This window comes from Amblyomma maculatum, chromosome 3 (assembly GCF_055883805.1).
Source record: "Amblyomma maculatum isolate TAMU_Amacu chromosome 3, ASM5588380v1, whole genome shotgun sequence".
NCBI lineage: Eukaryota > Metazoa > Arthropoda > Arachnida > Ixodida > Ixodidae > Amblyomma > Amblyomma maculatum.
In genome coordinates this window covers 150,312,840-150,328,908 of record NC_139346.1, presented here as the reverse complement: position 1 = coordinate 150,328,908, position 16,069 = coordinate 150,312,840, and the positions used below count along the sequence as shown (strand labels likewise).

Below are 16,069 nucleotides of genomic sequence, written 5' to 3'. Positions count from 1 at the left end.
TAGTTCTTTGCGTATTATGCCTGCGCTTCCCGAGAACAAAAGATAATTTCTGCAATGTCACCTTCGTAGTTACCGCGAGAGCTCTTGATCGATATGCAGAGTCGACAACTGCCTAAAGCAAAAATGAAACGGGCCGACGCGCACGTCCTCTCCCTTAATACTTTTACCGAATGTGGATGCAAGAATTTGAAAACATCAAGGACCGAGTGGACAAAATGCTGTGGGACGATGAAGTCTACATTCTAAAGAATCCATGAGGAGCGCGGGCTACTTGTCGGAAAGGAAGGTGGCTGTCCAAAGTTTTACCATCCACTACCACCAACCAAGCACCACACAGAAAGTGATTACTCCCTTACCAAAGGTCTATGATAACCTCGGCTAACTGTCTCACAATTACTGGTGATGGTGTACGAGAATAGGTACTGGTGAATATAAGGCAGCGACAGAGAGCGAAGGAATAGCAGCATGTATATGCGTGTACTGGTTCGCACAACACGCATTCAGAGTTTAAAGTCAATCTTTTCTCACCTATCTGTGCAGGCATATGCGCTGCTAATTTAGCCACGTGAAATAATTGCTTATGGTGTTTAAAGTACGAAGATTTGCAAAGAAATTGAATCGGTAAAACCTTTCTTCGAGCTAGAACTCACCTGTGGGTTTGTGTGCTACCGGCATCTGAATTTTACAAGGTTAGGTACGCGGTGAAATGTTTTATTTTGACAGAGCAAAGCATGTAAGAGACCTGACTGTCTACAATTATGAGGGGGCGCCCAGTCTTCATCCGCTTCAAACAGTTCCAGGCAACTGAGTCTCAAGACAGTTTTTTTTTTTTTTTTTTTTTTTTTTTTCGCAGAGCATCGCGGAAACTTTTCCGCCATTAGCGTACCCTTTTGTTTGGGTTGCGTACAACACATAAACAAAGTGTGGTCATTAGGAGCATGCTTAAAACTTTGAAGGAAGTCCCCAATTGTCTTTGCAGCGAATTCTTCCTCTCACTGACCTTGAGCAAGCAGAAAGCAACCGGGCCTGTAGTATTCGTCATAGGTTTGCTGAGACGTTTAATCAGGTAAGACTTCTTGTGGAAAGTGGGCACGCGGACTTAATGCATTCCGGCGCATGCAACAGGGAGGAGAAAGTATATTCATGATTCACAGTTTATATATTTATAGTCTCTCCCCAGAAACCCTAGTGCGGCTTATATGTAAAGTAGCAAACTTGCCTCCGGTTAAAAAAAAAAAAAGCAGCACGATTATAACAGCACGTCTAAACAACGCCGTCGGTCAGTGTTTGTTCAATCGCTACCACTTTCGTGCTGCACCAGCACGATGTTACGTATTGCGTACGCATCGACTAAGTGTCCAAGTTGTATTTGCGAGTGACAAAGGAAATGTCCATCCATCTTAGGACGAATATAGCTTGCAGGTAGGAATGAGAATGTTGCGAATAACTGAAGCATAAAGCTCATGCATTGCAGTAAGCTTTACCATTCGGGGAACTGCCTTATTTTACCTCATCTGAAACAGCGTCTAAATAGAACAGCAGAATGTTCCATTTGTTCGCAGTTTTACGGAAATTATATTCTACCAGCGCAACAGAAAGAGATGTGGCCATGGTTTCATGATTGTTATGACTTCATCATCTTTTGTTATGATTAATGTATTTTCGTGTCCAATGTTTCTAACGTGCATCATTTAAAGCAAGAAAAAAAGTGATCTCGACTCACATACCTCGTCCCTTATTAGAACTGCCACCGTAGTGTTTTCTTTATGCCTCTAATTTTTAACATTCATCTTTCTGCAGGACTTGCGTTCCCCTCTTCTTCGTTGTCATGTGCATGTACTTGCTGCCGCTATTTGTAACCGGACCAGACACACAGGCATTCTACCAGAAGTTTTACAGCGAGATGAATCGTCACGGGTGGCACTTGCTTCTCCAGATCAGAAACTTTTTTTACATCTCACCATCGGTAAGCTTTGTGCTTTATCTTACAGCTGGTGACTATGCGCAATACAGCGTTGGCAATGCCTGGTGGGGATGCTGACCGATAAGGAAAAAAGCACCCAATAATATAGAGCGCGTGAGTTCCTTTGAAAATGACAGAAAGTGTCCGCCATGCTCGAGATGTACACTATCTTCCCGGTGAGTTGCAGATCGCCTCTCTAGCTCTTTTTACAAGGCTTAGCCAGGTGTTATACTCAAGTATAGCTTAGCCATGTTACAGTCGATTACAGTCGTAAACAAAAGCAAAGTCTTATGGTTATTAACCTCGCGTTACTGAGGTCGATGTCGCAAAACGCACGACGCTGTGAAAAATGTTTCTAAAACATATCAATGTATGAAATGCGTCTAGACGTAGCTAATAGTCCGGCTTTTTATTGCTAACCTGCGATATTCTCAATATGGCTTGCCGCACTTGTCCAGGACTTTTTTTTAAGGCGAAAGCCTTGATTGCCTTGCCTGATCGTTGTCGTCAGCAAAAGTGTCACGCTTTTGCGGCGGCTCTTAGTGGGGTTGAGACGGGGTGACGTCATGGAGGTCTCGAGCAATCACAGAGCACCAGCACAGTATGCGCGAATGCGTGCCTTACATGGCCATATGCCAATCTATGGTTAGTTCCTAATTAATTAATAATCTAATATTGACGAATAAATAATTACGAATTATTTACTACCGGAATAATAATTACTAATTAATGCCGTGGCCCTATATGGCCCTATGCCAATCAAAACATAATTACTAATTAATGACTAATTAAGCAACATATTGACTGAATAAATAATTTATAATAACTGACTGCGTAACTATATTTGAAATTAGTAATAATTTCGTAATAATAAATCACTAATTAATGCCGTGCACCCGGCAACATCAACAGCACAACAGTAAACGTAGAACTACTGCGAAGATACAAGGAGCATAAATGCACTCGCAGAATGTGAGAGAGTAGTCGCTTGCTTTACTCGTAGCAGCATTCATAGCTACATGCTCAACAGTCGCTTAACAGAATGCAGCCCTCAGGCTTTCGCCTTGCATCACTTTAGTCGCCAAAGTGCCCTCGAACTTTTTTCAGTCACTGTACGAAATGCACGGAGCTTTTGGGGGCCAAGTAAAAATCAATTCACCTTTCAATTGCTTTCCCTTTTAAGTTTCAAGCCTTTATGTTCCTTTATTATTCGTTGTTCATTGTCATCGTCAAGACATTTCAATAGCGGAGTTCGAATTAGACGTTGTACTGGTATCGCTGGACTGACTCGCACCAAGAATTGTTTTTAGAGCTAGACGTGCGACGAAAACTACTGGCCAAGATTTCAAAATTTGATTTGGAGACGGGAATCGATGTTAGCTCAGTTATCACGATATTTTGGGCAAGTGCTAGGCGTGATGAAATATATGCAGTAAACACAAGGGGTGGCGTTGGTGAAGTAAGACCAGCATATAAAGGAATGTCGCTTACATGGCTAGGAGCAGGGAGACCATGTGCATGTGCATGTTCGTGACACAACATCCACGCTGAGGTAATCTGTTTGGCAACTCATTCCCATGCTTGAGGTGCATGGCACTGCAAGTAAGAAAGAATGGCTAGGACGCGCACTGGATGCGTGAGTAGAAAGGGATTCGCGTGAGCATTATCAACCCAGTGTTGTTCCACAAGGGATCCGTCACGAATTGGTACCAATGTAGCAATGACGTAGTTCCCCCCTTGATGATAGCAGCATGAGGTTGTAGTAGAAAGGTGTAGTCGAAATATGGCAATGGCAGTGGCGGTGTGTTGGGGGTTTCGAGAGTCTATAAAGTGAGGATTTCGACCTACATCTGACAACAAAAAAAAAAGGCACTCGTCTTATCCTAGTCGTAGCGGTTTAGCCTTGCGTTAACATAACCGAAGATGAGTGGAGGAAAGAGAAATAACGTTCTTAATGTGTGTCTTGAGATTGTGTGAAGCGGCTGGGCACAGTAAAGCATGCCCTTTTTGGGCCACAATGTCAGTGTTGTGCAGGTATTATCGTTCGTACTTCTTACAACGGGCGAAGGAAACAAAACCGAAGTGACTTCCAAAGATTTGAAAAAAAAAAAAAAAAAACGCGGTGTTGGTATGGACCGTGTTTAGTAGTTATATTTCTTATTGAAGGGTGCGTGTTTTCCCTTTGGGAACTGTCAATTCTAAGGGAAAATAATATAACTATGGAACTGCTTTCTGGAAAGCAGTCATAAAAAGCGACCATATTTTCCCTTTTTATAATTTGTGCAATTCCATATGACGCTTCACAGGTTTCGTTACTTCACACGCGCTGCAGGGTGAAGAGAAGAATTATCTTGTTCGACATGGTTTTCACACATAGGCATGAAAAAAATATAGCAAGAACAGAGGGGAGTGCTTTGAGTTAGCTGCGTTGAAGATGCTGCAGAAATTCAGCATTATAACTCTAAAATAAGAGTAACTGAAGCTTTCTGATGACGAGCAACCGCCACATGAACCATATCAGAGCACGAATATACTGAACTGCCCTCCCTCCCCCCTCCTTCTGCACCAACCTCACCAAACTGCCAACGACCTAACACTACACTTTCTTACATTTCCTTCTAGAAGATGCCACCGCGACATGCAGATGACTCAGTGAAGCATTCTTTTTTCCACAGCATTTTATTTTACATACTTCCAGTGCGTCTTTTGAAGCGTTACTATTTTTTTCAATACTTTAAAATTTTGCTGGGTAAAGGGGAAGGTTAGTTGTTCTAAATTATTCTTGAAACGTTTTTTTTTTCGCTTTTAAATCAAGCATATATTTCGGGCCCCAAATATTGCTTCTCTTTACAGATAAAATAATTCAATGTTTCATGCAAGCATTTGGCAGGAAAGAACACAGTAAGACAGAAAAGGTATCACTCTGGCTACGCAGACACATCGATGCCATTCCTGTTCTGCTGCTTTCTGACACTTTCTCTTCCATGCATTTAATATCGCAGATGTCGATTAAATGGCGCACAATTTATAAGAAGCAAATAAAACTCAATATTAACCGAATTCTTGTTCAGTAAGAAACCGAAAATACTAACTAAGCCACATTAGTGGCTGCAAAATATATCACTTAGATATTTTCCTAGTGTTGCTCGCTGGAATTGTGACATAATTTTCTCTTCAATGACAGAACGTGGTGATTCATTTCTGGTACCTTTCGGCGGATTTCCAACTATTCACGATATCTCTACTGGTGCTACTACTATTTAAAAGGTAAGGAGCGCCCAACCCCTGACACAATACAAAGGCGAGCTTTTGAAGGAATAAAAGTGGAAATGTTGCTTTAGAAGTTTTTTCTTCGTTGATAGCCGATTCGTGCTGAAAAAAATATACCAACACTTTTTCGACGGTTTTGGGACTGAAATTTAAGATGGCCCATGAATTTTCACACTTTTTCATTTAGAAATGTTGTTGAGTTTTGTGCGTTCATTTTAAGATGATTGTTCCTTGCCGGTTTTTTTTTTTTTTTTTTTTTTTGCTATTAGAGGGAGAAAAAATAACCCAGAGGTTTAACCTTACTAAGCCTAGTACAACCAGCGAGGCAGTAGTTTGGCGCCGAACGCCGAACTAACCTGCCTGTTTGAACTAGGGGCAGCGCATAGGGCTCATTATGCTAGGCTCCTGGAAGAGTGGATTGTGATATCACTTATCCTACCATCCGAATAGCGAAGCTCGATTAGGCCTTGCCAACTGAGGCGAATTGGATGACGCGCCAAACTGGTGAGCCAGATAGACCTCGTGAACTAATAATATCGCACTTAAAGAAAATGTGATAACGGGGAACGATACGATGTATGTTCCTTTTATTACTTTTTTTTTTTACGAATATTGCTCGAGCAAGATGTGAAAAGAGAATGAGTAAGTACGTTCCAAGATACTGCCTTTCAGGAACGACGCGTGAATAGCGTTCCAATAAAATATTGCTCTTGCCATAAACCAAAATAAATTTGAGCGACGTGAAAACAAGTTGCATAAGGACCTACGACTGAGGATGATATATTTCTGTTAATACTCCGCCTCAGAAACGGGTGAATTTCACCGGCAGTCTGGGTTCATAGGCAACGAGTATTTAGTCAAAGCAACATTTTTTTTCGTCATTTGCATGTGACTGAAAAGAACAGTGTTATCAAGGAAGTCAGCATAAAGAAAAATGTGATTTAAGCCCCCCCATCGCGAACTCGACAAGTACTCGAAATACTAAATATAATAAAGTCTCATATATCATTTCTAATCATCGAAGAAATGGGTATGTGTTGAGCATTTCAGAAGAGCGAAAGAGCTCTTCAATACTCCACAAGAAGTCCACAAACTTTCCGTTTCTTATACCTCGTTCTGTTGTTGAATACGGTCTTTCTTTTTCTTTTTTTTTTTTTTTTTTTTTTGAACGATGAATTTCAGTGTGTCCTCCGGTATTTATACATGACTGCATGAAAATTTCGGAATTCGTTGAAACTGTTTTTCCACATTACCAAATCAGGATTGCGTCAGGCGCGAATACGAGTACAGGCATGGAGGCCATACATAACCGGTTCTTGTTGCATTTTTTTTTAGATTCAGGAATATTACTTGTCTGACGTGTAGACACAACATCTAGTGTAGATGCTGGAACTACACTAGATACGTTTTCCACTTAATGAACTTAACTGCTACTAACGCGACAAATTAAGAGCAGTTGTGGCTCAATGCGGAACTCAAGCCAGGAACAAAATTTATTTACCGGTTTGGGTTACAATATATTTCCCTCAAACTAAGAGCACGCGCGACTCCCATACGTATGGTGCACTGAATCGTCTGTTGCGGTGACTATGCTGTTTGCTAATCATTCTTGACGCTCAAAAAAGCTGAGAAGAAAATTGTGTCCATGTCTGCCTAAGTTTGACGCCTAAAATACGCGAACGACAAATAAATCTCATTGCTTGCTAGGCCAAGTCGGTCGCCCAAATCCCATACCAGAGGAAAAACATGCGGTAACAGTCACTGATACGTGGAGGATAAATCCTACACTGTGAGTACGCCATGCCTCAACAGGGATAAATTGCCGCAATTCTGAGCCTAGAGCCATATTACGAAACACAATTCGCGACAAAGCTGCAGAGCTAGTAAGAGGCGTCGCTGCTCTCTTTTTAATAATTTTTAATAATAATTGGTTCACAGGAAGGGAAAGGCGCAGTATCTGTCACACTTGCTATGTGGACACCTGAACCGCGCCGTAAGGGAAGGGATGAGGGTGAGAGGGAAAGTGGATAGAGAGAAGGAGGAGCCGTAGTGGAGGTCTACGGAGTAATTCTCGACGAAAACAGCGTCAGGCTTCGAATGTCAACTCTGGCGCGGAAATTTCCCAACCTTTTTAGGTATGCTTGAATTATACACCCTTATTTCAAACCATTGGCAAATATTGGTAAAATGTACGCACGTTTACAGAAGGATTGGTTTTAAGATTATTCTCAGCAGAATATTGAAACCTGAATCATCAATATCTCAGTGTCTTTGGTGGTTGCTGTGGAACGGGGCATGAAGGAATATTCTGTCCAGGAATTTCTGTGATTGATCGAAAGTAGCAAAAATAAAACCTGAATGTAGAAACACAAACATAATGCATTTCCTCCAGCTTCTTCTTCTTGGAAAATTGTTCGGTGGTGGGTATCAGGCTCCCAATCACCTTTAATCATTTGGTATGTAAACATCCTCAAGTTTCTTCTTGACAGTCGCAGGATGCTGGCCGTGGCGGTGTTTTGCCTGTTATCCCTAATTGGATGCTCTATCGGAACATGGGTCGTGGCTAGCCGGGACCTGTCACCATTCATCCTCTTCCCAGGTCCCATTTTGCAGTGAGTATGTATTGGGACCACTTATGCAGATGTAAAGAATGAATTTCACCTCTAATAGTTTGGATTATAGGATTTTACGTCACAAACGAACATCAGCTCTGAGGGTGGCAATATGAAGGTCTTCGGAAATTTATACACCGTGGGCTGCTTTAACGTGCTTTAACATGGCACAGTACACGAAAGCCTTTGTTTTCTTTTCCACCGGAAAGTGGCCGCCGCGGCAGAGACAGAACCAGCCTCCTCGGGATCACAAATCAAAAGACGTAACCCCTGAGCAACAGCGACGGCGCTGCCCCTACTCAGATTTTACAACACTTTTCACATCTTAATGGGCTGCAAGGTCTATGCGAATGAAACACTGTCTCCTACTCGAGAGGCTTTACAGTCACGACCACAAAGCAAATTGTTCTGCAAGCAGCCGGAATGGCTACATGTACTCATCACATGGTCTCAGAAGTTACCGCGATCGGCTACTGATCATAATGTTCCATACTAGAACTCAGATACGAAGGGCTAATTTCAACGATGACAAAACTTAGCATGCCTCTGTTACAGAAAGTACAGTTTTGCTGAAAAAACTCAGGCATTACGCTTTTCCATTGCCCCCCCTCCCTCGCGCACTTCAAAAAGACAATCTTCTCACAGAGCCCGTAACTTGCTTTCAAATAAGTTCCTCTCCTGATCACCTTAAAAAGGGACGAACATTCCAACGACCTCCATTTAGCAAGGGACGATGCTTTTGCAACCTTGTGTCACGCACGTAGAGGCACAGCGATGACAACAAAGCGCTGAGCCCGTGCGTGCGACGCAAAGAGGACTAAGTGTGATTATGTCGTGCTGGACACCGCTTTCCCCATGCTGTACGGATGCACATTTGTCAGCGGTTCCTCTATAATAATATCAACAATCTCTGCATACTTTTTTGGTACTACATTACGTCGGGACGGCTTGTTCGATCAATGCGATGAATGACAAGCAGATGCCAAAACATGATGGAGCACTCCGGTCTGCAGCTTGCGCTTGCAATCAGAACACATAGCGCGAGAACAGTTTTCTACCGCGTTTTAGCGCGCTAGCATTTGATAAAGGCGCAGATTCTGTGATCCAAGTATAGCTTTGAAACTGGGCCCATTGTAAAGGTGTCATGCAGTATTGCTACCCTTACTAGATTACACAAGGCGGCTAACATCCTTATAGCTATCTGTAGGTATTTATGCATATCCATGCTCTCTTTCGTTACAGGGTGATGCTAAAGACGTCCAACGGGTACTACTTCCGGCCCTACTACCATGGCGTGTGTTTCTTTAGCGGCTGCGGGACGTTCCTAGTCATAGAAGACTTTAAAAAACGACAACTCAGCAAGGTATTTGTTGAACTACAGAAGTATGGCTTTTTCATTTGGTCAAGCGTTATTTACATTTCTTAACAGCCTTTTTTTATGTACTTTAGAGTAATATATGTATTGGAATAACAAATATCTTTAGAATATAGATGTACCATCCTTAAAAATGATAAAAGCAACACTGCACAAATAAGCAAGCATACCAGCTATGACATCTCACAGTTTGATAAACGCGCTGCAAATGCCAACCAACAGAGCAGAACTTCCAAATGACATTTTTAGTTTCAAATTAATACCGTGGAATACCCCGGTAATGGCTGATATGCCATTACTGATGGTTGCGCCATCCGTGATAACGGGGAATTAGTAATCGACCAATCTTCATCGCGGAATAATTACAGTGTGCATGCGAGCTATGGCACACGCAATATAAGGTATTTCGTTTCATTTGACTGCTAGTTTTGCTTTTTGCACATGATATCCTTAGCTGCCTACCTGCCATGTACTATACGCAATACAAAACTAATATCACTAGTTGCAGAACAAGGATACCGTGAGAACAGTGTAAAAAATATTGGGACCTATTTCTTGAAATAAAGTTGTAGTATTCTAAGAGTGATATGATTCCATCACTGTTACAACATTGAAAACGGCTAAATGGGAGCTTAAGCTGTCCTTTAAATACATTACGTAACAGCTTTAAGACTCCTGTCTGCGGCAGCCATGTGGGTCCTCGTCCTTCTTTATGTATTTTGGTACTTCCTTCATCGTTAAACCCCTAAAGTGTTTCTCTGTTCTTTCTCACATACTCATTAAGGCGCACTTAAATGAAAGGCCGCTCGATACAGACAATGTTCAGCTTCAACCGAGGTCAAAAAGCGTGCCTGCGTGGCTTAGGCATAGCGTGTCAGACTCAGGATCCAATGGCACCAGAAGATTTGGTTCGATCTCACCCTCCATTGAAAAGAGTTATTTGAGTTGGCAGCTGCTGCCAACTCGCCGACGTAAAATGCATTCGTGACGTGACGCAATCCGCCAGCCAATCAGTGAGTGGTCATACCACCTGCCAAGTAGTACCAGGTGCGAGGCATGTTCGGTATTTTTCGCCCACAACCTCATTGTCTAGAAAGCAGACTCAGGATTGTCTGCAGAACAGAGCATTTAACGTTGTCGCGTTGATACGGGACACTAAAAATACAGGGGCCGACAGGAAACACTCCAACTGCGCAAACTTTCAACCGTAGTTCGAACGATTGTTAACAGTTAACGCTTTGTGTTTCCCGTTTGCCAAAGTCTTGATAGCTCTGCTTATCTCTTAAATATACAACAATGGTTGAAGTCAATTCTGGATGCTAGAGCGCTGTGTGAGTGCATCCAATCAGTCCACATTAGATGGCTCTGCTTCGTATCACGTACCAGCAAGCCCAAGTGTTTACCCATAATAATGTCATTGTCTCGCCATATTTACTTATTAGATGGTCCAAAACGCTTGTAAATTAAACAAAAGATTATTTGGCTGCACCAGGTATCAAATAAAAACATTTCCACATAACGATGGCAGGTTCAGAGCTAGCTGTAACAAACTCCCGTCTTATCAGTCTCCCCGTCATCTCAAGCACAGTAATGGGTAGCTGTGGCATTGAAGCGTTATTGGTCACCTCGGAGCATGGAAAGAAGTGTATGTGTTACGTTTAAACTCAATTTAAGGCAGTTGAAGGGAGCCACTATAATTTCTTTAAATCGGAAACTTCGTTATATTCAGTCAGGTCTTTCTCGTTCACTCATTTCGATACATTCGATTATATGGTGTAGTAGCATATTCAAAAGCTACCGCTGCATCATAGTGGCAAAGCGCAATTGCGCTGAAAATGAAACTGTGGCCCGCGGAAAAAACAGATACTGCAAGAATGTGTGAAAAGAGCTACAAACATTGTTACCCTAACAAGAAGAGCATCAAACGACTACAAATGTATCTCCCGGAAAAGAAAGCCGGAGTTGATTAAATGGGTGCACTTTGTAGGCGAGACTGTACAGATTCCTCTTAAGTTTGAAGTGAGTCCAGCACGTCTTTCGTATCCTCATGTTTTGGCAAACTGCTTTGCAGATAAAGGGCATCCATAAAGTCTCTGAATCAGGAACTTTAGGCGTCCATCACTTCTCTCGCCATGGTGAATTCAACTGAAAATATAAATTCACGTTTCACGGCGCAGTTTGGCAAAAGCAGGACGAAGGCGCTCCCCGATGTTACCATCGGTTCGCAATCAAAACAATTTGGGACGTCCTCTACAAAGCAGAATAAATTGACAATTTGCACCTGCATTTAAAAAAAAAAAAGTTTCGTTAAATCGGGAGACAGATCGCGAAATCCGTTTCTTTATTTCGAGTTAGTCAAAGCATTGAACCCTAACGGTGTCTTAAGGGGAACAGGGATATCTTCTTTAATTCTGGCATTTTGTTAAATCTGGTTTCGGTAAATAGAGTTCCGAATGTATATCCGGTGCTTTCGTGGCGCTTGACCAGAGGATTGCACAAACTGTGTGAGACATCGTTTATGCTACCGACTGTTTGCCGTTTAGCGGTGCCGGACAGTACTACATGCGCCCAGGTAATTCACGTCAGCTGCAGCGAGGACCGACCTTCCTTGTCGCCAGAGTTTAAATCTCCTTATAAAAAATAAAAGCTGTCCTTTTCCGTTACGGTTGTTTAGGCCGTCCTGTGTGCAGGCTGGGTCGTGGCGGTGAGCTGCGCCCTGCTTTGTATCTTCATGAAGCTAGCCTGGTACAGAAGTCCGGAGCCGACTTCACAGGGTGTCACATTACTGGCAGCGTTCTTCGACCGCGTCTTGTGGTCAGTCTTCCTCGTTTGGATCACGCTGGCTTGTTCTTCAGGACGCGGTGGTGAGACTGCTTGATTCATTTTCATACAACATGCATTCCAACGGTACTTGTAAGCAGCAGATGTGCCCTAAACATCTATGCGCCTAACTGCAGGTAATCCAGAGCTTGTTGATCTTGTCAGTTCTGGAACCGCATTTAGAAACCAGACAGCTTCACGTGGCCGATGGTAGGAGGGTGCGAGACGTTGGCGGTGCCTATGACCTGGGCTTGCAGCAATTTGGAGCACACTGGAGACTGGTTTTAGCAGCCATTCTCTGTTTTGAACAACGTTGGGTTGTTTGGATAAACCGCGAGCCACAATTGGCAGAGCAATCCAGAACCTTCAAATTTGTTTCCATGACTTGGCCTATTTTTATACGTTGATGTGTCAGGAACGTTTGTTACAGGTATGAGCAAACAGCTTTGTCGTGAACAAAATTTCCTTTGAGTAGACCCTGATTGTCAGTTTTTATTCGTTTGCTTCGTTTTTGTGCGGCCAGCCTACCTACGTTCGGCCACGAAGCAGCCGTTTAATACATCCCTAAAGGATACGTGTTACGGTGACATTTATGCTACACGGAGAAGGTAACACAAGTGGCACTATCGAGAGCTTTGGGTACGTCAGCATGCAATGGCAGCCGCACGACGTACTCCATTTTTTAATTCTCCTATCTGGAGGGCACTGCACTGACTGACAACCTTTAAAATGTCCTTGCAACTGTGGGCTATGTATGAGCAGCATAAAGGAAGCACTACATTGAAGATTTGTGATGGAACGAAGAGAAAAATGCACATATGGGAAAAATGGTGTGTACAGGTAGCCGCAGATGACAGCATTAATGTTTTCGCGTAATGCCCTAAACCGTATAGATTAAATGTGCTGCAATTTTTTCAGAAACTTTATAGGATTTCATGCACATTGAAACGGAGCACTGCTTTTTTAGTCTTCACCTTTCTCTCTATACTCCCGTCCTACTCTCTTCCGTCTTCAACACAAAGTATCACATGAGTCCTTTTCCTACGCTCCTGCTAAAATCTCTATTTCTTTAAAGATCCTCTCCTTTTCACTCAACGCAGTGCGCCACACAAAAGGCCAAAATATTATGTGAGAAAACTTTAGGTAATGGCGGTCTGTAATTTATACAAAGTGAAAAAATATGGAGCCAATGGTTGCAATTGATGCGCGCAACTTGCTCTGTTGTAGCATATGATGGCACTGCATTTATTTTCCAGACCTGATGGGATGCTTGTGAGAACGTGGAAATTATTCAGTCGGAATTATTATTCCTACTGCGTAGCCAGAAAATTACCCAATACTTCAATTTCACATCCGGATGATTTATGCTTCAAAAAAAGCCAAAATTTCATGCTAAACTGATACACAGACATAACGAAGCTATACAAACAAGCAAGGACTTCTTTAAGCCAAATCTAGCCGGTAATAATGCTAGGCTGAGCAGGTGTGCGTGCTTGCATTATGTTTTTGTTTTCTTTCCCAGCGCATGCAAGAGGTGAGGAATGAGTTGCTTGCAGAATTTACGCTTAATCGAATGATTAAAAGAATTCTCCAAGAGAGAGTAGGTTTGTAAGAAACTAATTACTCATTAACGTCCATCCGAGCTCAGACATACTGCTACAAGGGAAAGCTGTGGAGCCAGGTCGGCCGCTTTAGTGTGAATTTGTCTTAGTTACCGTGCTTTTGGGCGTGCTCATGCTTATAAATGGTATTTAATTGGAGCTTTCGCTCTGCCTCATGCAACCTTCAGTACAAACAGTTAGTGATTTATATGTTGTTGTTGTTGTTTCTTTTTTTCATGGCGGCTGAGCAGTGCTTCAGCCTGACAGATGGCATTGTATTGCTGGAAAGGCGGCACAATGAAATAGATCGCCTTGGCTTCATTGCTTACACGCTTGTCTTCGTGAACAGAAGTTCTGAACGGTACGCACCATAATGACAATAAAAAGCTTGACGCAAAGTAAAAGCTGTGGAGTTCTTTTTTTTTTTTTTTGTAGCACTATGGGGGGGGGGGGGGGGGGAGAGATCAGCGGATTATCAGTGAGTATTTACTCCCTTATACAAATTACACTTGTATCCTATTGCGCTGAAGGAAATTTAGACGTGGGTGTTTTTCAGGTGCATGTCAAATGAATAGGCGAGCATTCCTTATTCTAACGATTTTTCTGCAGGACCTGTAGGAAAGTTCCTGTCCTGGAGTGCCTTCGTCCCGCTGAGCAAGCTTTCATACGGCGTCTACTTGATCCACCTTCCCTTCCTTGAGCTGCTCCTGCACGCCTCTAGGGAGCGTTTATACTGGTCAATATTTTATACGGTAAGGATATCGCTACAACTAGCATTACTAGGCAGTGAGAGTGCAGGCTGCAACGCACTAAATCCATGTTTCCGAAGTGATTTGAAGGTTATCTTGCCCACGGAAGAGGACGCTTCTCAGAACAATTAACCGCTAACGGCCGCAACCGACATTTAACAGACAGCAACGAATGAAAACGCAATGGTGTAACAGTCACCATCATATCATGGTGCGCCAGAACATCAGTTTAAGAAAATTCCTAGAAACGAGCCTAGAGCAAACGAGAGAATGGATAAATATTATCGCGCAACATTGCTCATTGTGAGGCGCCACCGTGTCGACACGTAAACGTCAACTGCAACGACATTATGTGAATTGCGCCCCGCAGACAAAGCAAGGATGCAGACACGAAGGGATTTCTTAGAACCGCTTTGCCTGTAACTTATCGGATGCACTTCCTGCTAAGATTCAAGTGACGTTAGCCTTGTAATATTCCGCCCTTAAATTTATCCGCTGTCCCTCTGCCGTTCATGCACCAGCTTCATGTGGGAGATTTTCTCATAAATAAAATACAAAGGTGCGGGTTCAAGTATGTCATGTTGCTTTGTTTGGTATGATCGAGACCTGCTTTGGAGATAAATACGATTTTTATTAAGTCTAGTAGCCATCAGTGATTGTACAGAAAAACGACTGTACGCTAAGTGACAGAAAACAATAATCAACCATGTGCATTTTTTTCATTTTGTGAGAATGTTCAACCGCATACGCGAATGGAGCATTCTCGTTTTGTCTTCGTTTTGTTGTCAAGGTATTATTGTATCTTTATTGAGTTTTATATGTGATATATCGGTTCAAGCTCAAGCTGCTTTCCTGCCACAGTATGTCTTATCGTCGAAAGCTCTTTTCAGGTGACTCGGTTCTTCGCGGTTGTGGTCTGGAGCTTTCTACTGGCCTACTTGGCATTCGTTTTGTGCGAAGCGCCGACGGGAGCTCTGGACAAGCTGCTTTTCGGCAGGATGTCCCGGCGTGGAAGTTCATCTAAACGACAGCCCTACAATTTCCCGGAGAAGACAGCGCTGGAAACCAAAAACAGCAAATGCTCACGCTGCTAGCAATGGGGAAACACCAAATAGCATCGACTGGCTCATTTCACTGAACGGTCGCGTAAGGAGTAGCCCTAGAGTATTGAGCATCTGCCTCTTCCGCTGCCGCACGCTGCATGCATGGAGTTCACATCTTACTTTACCGCAATTCCTGCTCGTTTTCTTACGAGCTCATGCTTGTCGCGGTGGTTGAAATGTATTGTGCGAAACTTTCGCAGAAATAACCCTTTGACCTCAACTCACTCTTTCCGAAAACTCATCAATCATGACACTATTTGACCAAGCATATTTCGTGCTAATAAACTGAAAACACCGCTCTCACTATCATTCGCTCAGTGAGCGCTTTTCACTGGCAATAGTTTTTAGCGGATGTATGGGCTATTTCAACTCACGCTATGCATAGGATATCAGGTAGGAGCACACTCTATACGGTATGGATGGATTTCCACCACATTCGTATGAAGGAAACCATAACAAATGTTTGATTAATCCGGTATGATGAGCAAATATCCCAAAGGAGAAAAGAAATTGCAGGCGACTTCGCTCTATTGGCAAACGGAAAGTGTGCATGCAAGCACGGCGCGTTTCACTTTG

General features: G+C 42.8%; 1 protein-coding gene across 1 annotated transcript in view; it reads left to right on the top strand.

The window, feature by feature from the left end:
• LOC146196441 (nose resistant to fluoxetine protein 6-like) overlaps positions 1–15,484 on the top strand; it is a 52,817-nt gene extending 37,333 nt beyond the window's left edge. The window contains exons 8-16 of the mRNA XM_084597016.1: positions 980–1,066; positions 1,801–1,966; positions 5,148–5,230; positions 7,723–7,845; positions 9,088–9,208; positions 10,663–10,678; positions 11,911–12,084; positions 14,251–14,393; positions 15,281–15,484. Coding sequence (XP_084453142.1) covers positions 980–1,066; positions 1,801–1,966; positions 5,148–5,230; positions 7,723–7,845; positions 9,088–9,208; positions 10,663–10,678; positions 11,911–12,084; positions 14,251–14,393; positions 15,281–15,484 — 1,117 coding nt within the window. The remainder of the gene's footprint in view (positions 1–979; positions 1,067–1,800; positions 1,967–5,147; positions 5,231–7,722; positions 7,846–9,087; positions 9,209–10,662; positions 10,679–11,910; positions 12,085–14,250; positions 14,394–15,280) is intronic.
• The last annotated feature ends 585 nt before the right edge of the window (positions 15,485–16,069 follow it).